The sequence below is a fragment of the Narcine bancroftii genome, chromosome 13 (genome assembly GCF_036971445.1).
Source record: "Narcine bancroftii isolate sNarBan1 chromosome 13, sNarBan1.hap1, whole genome shotgun sequence".
NCBI classification, from domain to species: domain Eukaryota; kingdom Metazoa; phylum Chordata; class Chondrichthyes; order Torpediniformes; family Narcinidae; genus Narcine; species Narcine bancroftii.
Window position 1 is genome coordinate 14011539 of NC_091481.1, and position 10213 is coordinate 14021751.

Consider the following 10213-nt stretch of genomic DNA (forward strand, 5'->3'; position numbering starts at 1 on the left):
TGAAGAATAAAGTACATTTCCAAAAATAAAACAATAATGACATCCCTTCCTCATACAATGTTGTCAGAATGATAAAAAGGAAAAGAAACCAAAGAAAAAGAACTCTAATTCCCTACTGAATAAACCTGGGATATTTTGACATAAAATTAAAGGTGGTATAGTTTTGATGAATCTATAAAGCCTTACTAACTGAAGGAAAAACCATATACAGTACAACTCCAATTATCCGAAATGGTCGGGACTGCGCCTATGTCGGATAAATATTTTTTATTTCAGATAGCTGGTAAATTTTTAAAAACAGCCCAGTAGCAACAGCAAATCACTTGTAACAGTGTTTATATAACAACAAACAATAAGGAAAAGCTTTTTAAGCATTAAAATAATGTTTAATTCTCACCAAAAAAATGCTGGCCACAGCCGATCACTGAGACCTCCCCACTGAGGCCCTGCCGCTGACGGGAGCATGTTGTCCTCACTCCTGCCCAGGAGGCCACTCTCCTTGATGACGCTGGGACAAGGAATTCTTCAAACCAGTTGTGGATAGGAGACAATACCATGCAGTTTGAGAGGAGGAGTGGGAGAGAAAAGTCGATAGGGAAAGGAAAAGAGGAAATGGAAAGAGAGAAGGGAAGGAGTTACCTGAAATGAGGGCAATCGTTGCTCTAATTTCATGTTGGGTGAATTTTTTTTCAACCTGTATAGTCAGTTCAGCTCCAAAAAAATTTCGCATTTTTGATTTATTTCAGATATCCTCATTTATCTGAAATTTTATTTTTTTTTAGTTAAATGAGGATTTCAGAGAATCCAATTTCAGATCATCAGAGTTGACCTGTACATAAATAAATATATTTTCATTGATCAAGACAAACAGATTTATTGAGCACAAAAATCATCCATAAAAGAATTCCAAATTTTATGAAAATTAGTGTTAGCATACACCTGATCTTTTCTAAATTAAGACATGACATAACCACTGAGTACAAGTGGATGGAACAGGATCTTTCCATTTAAGTATGATAGCTCTCCATGTCATAAGAATTTTAAATAGTATTACATGACTATCAGATAAAGAAAACAGCCCATTAATATCATCTAGCACTCAAAAAAGAAAGCTGTTAAAGGATTGGGTTCAAGATTAACATGTAATTTTATTGACAAAACATTAAAAAATCTCCCTCTGATAAGGTTCAAGAACTCGATAAGACCAGACCATATGTGCAAAGGTTACTTCCCCGTCATTACATCTGTCATGTCGGGATTTAGATTGGGAAATATATGGGATAATTTGTCTTTAGACATGTATGCCTGATGTACAACCTTGAAATGAATAAGAGAATGTTGAGCACATAGTGAAGAAGTGTTAACTAATTTAAGAATCAAATCCAAATTTTTGTCTGAGATAGAAAATTGTAGTTCATGCTGCCATGCTCTTTTGATCTTATCAAGGGAAACCTGACGTGATTTTGAAAATGTATAATATATAAAGGTTATTAAACCTTTCTGAGAGGGTTGTAATTTTAAAATTACATCCAACAGGTTAGATTCTCAAGTCATGGGAAAATTTGGTAATTGAACCTATTAAAAAAATTCTGATCTGCAGGTATCTAAAAAAAATGTGAATTTGGTAAAGTGAACTTTACTGATAACTGTTCAAAAGACATGAGACAACTGTCAACCAACAAGTCTCAAAAACCCTGAATATCATTAACATACCAATTGACAAATGTTGAACCATATAAAGAAGGAGGAAATACATAATTAGATGATATAAAACTTGATAAGGAAAGAACTTTGAAATCAAAAACATTCCTGAACTGAAACCAGATGTGCAAGGAATATTTTACTATAGGGCTGTATATCATCCTGTGAACTTTAGCTGAAGAGAAAGGAAGTGCTCTCCTAAAAAGGATAGAACGGAAAACTTCTTGGCCGACCTCAGTTCCAAAGAGACCCAAACTGGGCGGTCCAATCTATTAAAATACTGAATCTAAAACAAGATAAACTATATATTGATGGCCCAGTAATAGTATCTAAAGTTTGGCAATCCCAAGCCTCCATTCCTTTCAGATCTCTGCAAGTGAAGCTTATTCAGCCGAGGTTGTTTGTTTTGCTAAATGTAGGAAGATATAATAGAGTTAAGGGAATCAAAAAATGACTTGGGGATGAAGACTGGAATTGTATAAGAAAGGAATAAAGTTTGGGTAAAATAATCATTTTGGTAGAGTTAATATGAGCAACTAATGAAATATAGAAAGATGACCATCTGGATTATGTCTGCTTAAATTGTTTTAATAAATTAAGAAAATTTCCCTTAAATAAATGTTTGTGGTTTTTGCTGACTATAATTCCTAAGTAAGTAAACTGATTTTAACAACCTTAAAATGGGATGTTAGCATAGATATGCTCCATAGTATTGAGGGGGAAAAAGTTCACTCTTGTGTAAGTTGTGAAAAGTGACTGAATTGTGATGGTAATGACCACATAAAAGGAAATATACTTACAGATTTGAGACAAATTTCAGAAACCGATTCTTTAATCTTTGACTGGATTTGAGTGCTTCCATGTATATACCATATTTATTTCAATGTAACTGTTTTATATAAATTTCTTTTTAATTTTCGATGTTTGATTGTCATAGAACAGCTTGGTGAGATGTGCTCCCCTGCACTGTCAGTATCTATCATGTTCTCACCCAGTCCAGGAATCTGGTCAATGCTGCCCCAGATGCCCAGGTGAGAAGAAACCAAGGATCCAGCCGTGTAACTGATGGTTGGGTGGTGGGTGGGGGGGAAACGTAAAAATCACAGCAACAAACCCAATGTAAATATTTCAACACAGACACAACAATCAAATAACGGCAGATCAGTATGCACCAATGTTTAAATCGTAACAAAGATATTCACCAATTCAAGGACGACAGTAGGAGGTAAATTATTAGAAGGTGTTCTAAGAGATCGGATATATAATTATTTGGATAGCCAGAATCTGATTAGGGTTAGTCATCATGGCTTTGTACATGGTAGGTCGGGTTTAACCAACCTTAGAGTTTTTCGAGGAGATGACCAAGAACGTTGAAGAAGGAAAGGATGTGGATGTTGTCTACATGGACTTTAGTAAGGCCTATGACAAGGAAGGTTGTCAGGAAGGTTCAGACGCTACGTATTCATGATGAAGTAGTAAACTGGATTTGACAATGGCTGGATGGGAGAAGCCAGAGATTAGTGGTGGAAGATTGCTTCTCAGAGTGGAGGACTGTGACAACTGGAATGTCTCATGGATCGGTGCTGAGACCTTTGTTATTTGTCATCTATATCAATGATCTGGATGATAATGTGGTTAATTGGATCAGCAGGTTTGCAGGTGACACTAAGATTGGAGGCATTGTGGACAGTGAAGAACATTTTCAAAGTTTGCAGAGGGATCTGGACCAGCTGGAAAAGAGGGCTGAAAAATGGCAGATGGAATTTAATGCAGACATTAAATGCAGTGTAAGGTGTTGCATTTTGGAAGGACAAACCAAGAAAGGATGTACAGGGTAAATGATAGGGCATTGAGGAGTGCAGTAGAGCAGAGGGACCTGGGAATACAAATAGATAATTCCCTGAAAGTGATGTCACAGGTGGATAGGGTTGTAAAGAGAGCATTTGGCATATTGGTCATTATAAATCAATGTATTGAGTGTAGGAATTGGCATGTTATGATAAAGTTGTATAAGATATTGGTGAAACCACATTTGGAGTATTGTGTGAGGTTTTGGTCACCTCACTACAGGAAAGATATCAATAACATAGAAAGAGTGCAGAGAAGATTTAGTTGGATGTTGCCTGTACTTCAGGAACTGAGTTACAGGGAAATGTTAAACGTAGAAGAATAAGGGGAGATCTGATAGAAGTATTTAAAATTTTGAGAAGAATAGACAGAGTAAATGTAAGTAGGCCTTCACTGAGGGAAGGTGAAATACAAACCAGAGACATGGGTTAAAAGTGAAAGTGGAAATCTTTAGTGAGAACATGAGGGAGAACTTCTTCACATAGAGAGTGGTGGTGGGAGTGTGGAGCAAGCTTCCAGCTGAAGTGGTGAAAGTGGACTCAATTTTTAGTATTTAAGAAAAATTTGGACAGGTACATGGATAGGAGAGATATGGGGGGCTATGGACTGGGACTAGGCAAAAAAAAATGGTTTATCACAAACTAGAAGGGCCAAAGGGCTTGCTTCTGTGCTGTAATGTTCTATGGTTCTAAGTATATATGGACAACAGCTCAACAATATTTCAATAATAAATCTCACTGTGGCCATTCTTTAATCCATAAAACACACTTTCCTTCAAATTATAGTCCTACATTTATACCAATCTTTAGTCCTCTTCATGGACTCTTTCCCCTTTCCATAATCCCCAAACTGCACTCTTCTCAATCTCTGATCTCCTTCCTACACTCTCTCCCATTTGTTAATCCCCTCTCTAATTCTCTCCCGAGTTCCAAGTCCATGGACTTTCTTTACGTCAAACCCCCCCACCCCACGCCTCACAACGCTGCTCTCCATCTTTCCCTTGTATTTTCTTTTCTTTCTGCGTTAATATCCATCCCACACTCCTTTGGTCTCAAATCCCCATTATGCATTCTCTGCCAGTCTCTAATCCCATTACACACCTCTCCCTTCATCATCAGTGTTGAAATCAATTCTCTTCTGCAAACATTCTCTGCTGAGGCACAAACTAAGATACTCTTGAATCCTTCTCCATCCTTGTTCAACAGTTATTCCCTCTACAAACTTTTTAAAAATGATTACCACTTGACTCTCTTTATCTCCAGTGGCACTTATGCAATGCTGTCTGGCCCCTTGTGTTTTCCAATGAAGTTGAATGTGCTGACATAGGCAGCTTACTGCAAGCCACTAAGGGGAAAGCATTGATCTGCAACATGAATGTGGCCTAGTACGTGATGGAATTTCTTTGTTGGCTCTCCCAGGCTGCAAGCTGGACGGAGCCATCCTGAATCACGGCCAGACATTTACATCGCCAGATGGCTGCCGGACATGTTCTTGTACGGTGAGTGGAGACAAACTTTCAGCCTGTTATTGTCTAAACTTCCACCAAACCAGAAAACTGCCATTTTCTTGGCAGTTCATTGTATCAAACCCCTGTCCTCAAAAATTAAATCCTGTGGGTAAACTGGACATACTTAGATCGTACCTGATAACCAGGAGCAGAAGCACCTTCTCTCTCACATCTACAGAATTTACTATCAGTTGCTGCACACAAATTTCCTCTTAACCACAGGTATTCACAGTTCCATTCACTTTCCTCAATTTAACTGGACAGTGAAATAACCCAGAAGGATTAGCCTCCCAATCTGAGTAGATTGGGAGTAGTGATGGGTCGGGCCATCACTGTGTCATTAGTTTGATTAGGTTGAGTAGGTTTGAGTAGGTCCCAGGTGGAATGGTTTCAACAAGGAAGTTAAGGGGCAGGAGATTCATTGGGCAGGTCAGGAGATATTGACTGGGGGACAGGGTGGATTTGGAAGGGTAGTAGTAGAAGGTTGAGGGAGGTTGTTTGAAAGACGGCTCACTGTTGTGGGGGCTGTCTTTGAGAGTTTTTAATGAGCTGCTCTTGTGAAGGCAGTTAATGAGGGGGAGAATATTGAACCAGGCAGGTTTCTGCTTCATCTACTCTGCATAAAGAGCCTTTACTGGCTCTGCCTGCTCCCCAACTGATGAATGTTTAGAACAAAAGGAAATGAGCCAAGAGGCTGAGAGGTCAAGGGGCTGAGACTGGGATAAGGCTGAGCAAGGAACATGTGGGAATCCAGAACCAGGGCCAAGCTCCAACTGGAGGTGGTGTTGAATCAAAACATGTTTCTGTTCGGAAGAAGGTTTTGTTTAGAGTGGAGTGAAATGAAAAGTAGACACGGTTAAGACCTCGACTTTGTCTGCTGCAATTGTGTGGATCTCCCATGTGGCTACCTATAGTATTTAAACTCCCCATCCCATTCCCTTGCAGACATGTCTGTCCATGGTCTCATGCTCTGCCAGAGTGAAACCACCCACAAATTAGAATAACACCTTATCTTCTGTCTGGGCACCCTCCAACCAGATGGCTTTAACATCGACTTCTCCAGTTTCTGTTAAAACACCACCTTCTTCCCACTGTCGCCTTTCCCCAGCACTGTCTCTCCCTCACTTTCCTTTTCCCTCTCTTTTCACAAAGCCAAAATAAATTCTTATCTCTCCTCTTATCATATCCAATTAACACCTTTTGTTGGTCTAGACTCCTCCCCCTGCCACTCTTCAGTCTTAATTCTGACACCTTCCTGTTCTTTGCTTATACTTTGAAGAAGGGCTCAGCTCGAAATGTTGGTAATGTATCTCTATCTTCAATGGATGCTGCGAGATCAGCTGAGATCCTCCAGCATTTCTGTGTGTTTTTGTGTTGTTTCCAGAGAAAAGTCAAGGGTGAAAGTGGTTTCAGAATTTGGGGGTAAAGGTATGTGTCAGAGTGTCTTGAGGGTAAATGTCAGTATCGGGGTTGTATTATGAGGGATTTGGGTCAGGGTCGGAATTCAGAGTGGGCATGTGACCCAGGGTGAGATTGGCACCTTGGGGGGCAAAGGTGCGAATGGGGTAAGGGTGGAGAACCTTGCTCCCTGTTTTTTAGGTGCTTGGTTGAGGAAGGAATCTCACTTGTAGAAGCTGCTTGTGAGAGGTGACAAGACAACACCAATCATTGTATGAGGGTACCGTTTCACTGATTAAAGGGGGAAGAGACATATCAGGGAAATTGGAGAGGAAATTGCAGAGGAAATTGTCGGGGCGGGCGGGGGGGGGGAGGGTGAAAAAGAACTTGGAAGAAGGAAGAGGATGGTGGCTTATTGAATGTTGGATAAGGATTCCCTGGAGTTGTAAAGGTGAAAGCAAAAAAATACAAACGAGAGTCAGTATTCGGCGAGTTAGAGAAAGTAATTGAAATGCTCTAATTTCTATCTGTCAGAACTTTTGTGACTGTAATTTTATGCACAGGCTTTCAATGGTGTGAAATTGATCACTCCCAGTGCAGATTTAGATGAAGAATAAAGTTTCCTGTACATCATTTAACACCGGATGCTAGCCTATGAGGCTTAACACAATCTAGTTATGAAAGTAAATGGTTTAATACTTTGTTTTTGATGCATTCCTGTATGATGTCAAGGTTTTTCACTGATTTATTTCCAAGCTGTGTTGATGCATCTTCATCAAGAGCCCACTGTTACACTTTTATTGCATATGTTTATTGAGGGAAGCTTTAACTGACTTTTATTTTAGATATTGACTTGCTATTAGTGATTGTTTCGCCTGAATGACTGTGTCTCTTTAGATTTTATTTAAAAAGCCCAGTCTTGCAATACCAGCTTCTAGTGGTATGGCAAAGCATGAAATCTGCTGCTGTCCATTGGCTGAGCCAATTGCACCACATGGAGTCCCATCTTGCTCATCAAAATTTCAGAATTAGAATCAGGTTTATTATCATGAATATGTGTCACAAAATTTGCTTTGCAGCAGCAGTATGGTACATTACACGTGCAAAAATTGCGGTTCCGTAATACAATATTTAAAAATAGATAATTAATGCAAAAAAGTGAGGTAGTGTTTACAGGTTCCTTGTCTGTTCAGAAATCTGAAACAGGCGAGGAAGAAGCTATTTTTGTAGTATTGAATGTGCGTCTTCATGTTCCTGTACCTCTTTCCTGATGGTAACAGTGAGAAAAGGGCATAGGCTGGGTGGTGAAGGTCCTTGATGATGGAAACTGCTTTCTTGAGACACTGCCTCTTAAAGATGTCCTTAATGAAGTGAGGACTAATGCCCATGATGGCACTGAATGAGTTTACAACCCTCTGTAGCCTTTTCCTGTCCTATTCATTGGTGTCTCCATTCCAGACAGTGATGCAACCAGTCAGAATGCACTTCATGGTACACCTTTAGAAATTTGCAAGAACCTTTGGTGTCATACAGAGGGGATAATGGTATTTTCTCGATGGTGGGGTGAGTTCTGCTTGAGATGTACTACACTGCCTCTACTACATTTTGCAGGGCTTTCCACTCAGAGGTATTGGTGCCTCCAAACCAAACTGTGATGCAGCGGTCAGCACACTTTCCACTACACATCTGTAGAAGTTTGCCAAGGTTATCATTGTTATACCAAACTTTCACAAACTCCTGAGTAAGTAGAAGCACTGACATGGTTCCTTCACGAAGATATTTGTGTGTTGGATCCCAGAAAGGTCCTCTGAAATAGTGACTTCCAGGAATTTAAATTTGCTTACTTTCTCCACCTCTGATTCCCAATGATCAGTGGATCGTACACCTCTGGTTTTCCCCTCCTGAAGTTCACAATCAAATTCTTGGTTTGGTGTCATTGAGTGTAAGGTTGTTGTTGGTGGACTATTCAGCCAAGTTTTCAATCACCCTCCTGATTGCTGATGCATCACCCCTTTTTACTGTGGTATTGTCAGCAAATTTGTAGATAGTTGTCATACCGTCAGACTCTTCAACACAGTCATAGGTATAAAGTGAGTAGAGCAGGGGGCGATGAACGCAGCCCTCTGGTGTTCCGGTACTGATGAATTGTGGAGGAGATGTTCTTACCAATTCTTACTGATTGTGGTTTGGAGGTGAGGAAATCCAGGATTCAATTACACAGTGGGGAATTGAGGCCCTGGTGTTGGAGTTTGCTGATTAGTTTTGAAGGGATAATGATGTTGAATGCCAAACTGTAGTTGATGAAGACCATCCTGATCTATACACCTTTGCTGTTCAAGTGCAGAGCCAGTGAGATGACATCTGCCGTAGACCTGTTACTGTATTAGGCAAATTGGAACACATCCAAGTCACCACTCAGACAGGAGCTAATATGCTTCAACACCAGCCTCTCAAAACACTTCATCACTCATGCGACACTGGTCAGTTGTCATTTAGGCAAGTTACCACACTCTTCTTGGGCATGGATACGATTGAGGCCTGTTTGAAACTGGTGGGTGCTATGCCCTGCTGGAATGAGATGTTGAAGATATCCGTGAATACATTGGCAAGTCAGTCCGCACAAGTTTTCAGAACTCAGCTGGGTACTCCGTCCGGCCTGGATGCTTTCCTTGGATTCTCTCTCCTGAAGGCAGCCCGCATGTCATTCTCTGACAGTGGATGATCATTAGGGGCGGGGTGGCCCTTCCTTGTTCTTGTGATCAAATCGGGTATAGAAGGCATTGAGCTCATCTCAGAGTGAAGCTTTGCTGTCTTCTACTGCACCAGATATGATTTTGTAGCCCATTATGTTATTTAGGCCCTCCTGTGGCTGTCAGGTATACTTGGTTGTTTCCATTTTCGTCCACAATTGGCCCAGGTCTTATCTGCTCCTCATATAGTGTTCAGGATTTCTGGATTTAAATGCCTGTGATCTGGCTTTCAGCAGGTTCTGGATTTCGTTGTTAATCCAGCACTGGTTAGGGAAACCCCTGAATAATTTGGTGAGGACACCCTCAACAACAGCTGTTTTTTTAAAGCCTGTAATGACCCTGGTGAAATCATTCAGGTCCTCAGCTGAGTTCTTGAACACCAACTAATCCAATGGCTCAAGGCAGTCCTGTACCCATTCTTCAGCCTTCTGCAACTAACTTCTGGCTGTTCTGATCTCTGGAGTCTCTCTTTTTATGCTCTGTCTGTATACAGGCAGAAGGAGCCCAGCCAGGTGATCTGACTTGGCAAAATACAGTCTCAAGAAAGAATACACTGGTGTTTAATGTTTAAGATTTACTGGGATCCTGGGAAAACAGAATATTGCCCCTCACATGCATGTGTGCACATACACGATGTTGAAATCATGAATCTGTCAAGAAGCTTTGACAATGGTGCATTAATGAATAAAGCACAACATGCAATGTTGTAATTAACAACTCGTCATATCACTCAACCGACCCATTGGATCTACACCACAACAAACTACCATCCAAGTAACTTCAAGCACATATCTAAGAATGTCATTGGTGATACTTGTAGCCAAAATATAGCAGTAGGTCTATGCAATACATTTTGGATTTTTTCAGTCATTCCTGAAATTCAAAGGTGAAATTTTGAGAGTACAGATTTTGTATGTTCTTGTCAGGATTAAAGCCAATGTTCGCAGGCACAAGGCACCTCAGTTTTCGAGGGACATTGGGGATTTAGTTCAGAAGGTGTATAGCAGAT

At 40.4% G+C, this 10213-nt stretch overlaps 1 protein-coding gene across 1 annotated transcript in view; it reads left to right on the top strand.

The window, feature by feature from the left end:
• Positions 1–10213, top strand: part of kcp (kielin cysteine rich BMP regulator) — a 116485-nt gene that overhangs the window by 49258 nt on the left and 57014 nt on the right. Inside the window, exons 15-16 of the mRNA XM_069909863.1 lie at positions 2639–2732; positions 4968–5047. Coding sequence (XP_069765964.1) covers positions 2639–2732; positions 4968–5047 — 174 coding nt within the window. The remainder of the gene's footprint in view (positions 1–2638; positions 2733–4967; positions 5048–10213) is intronic.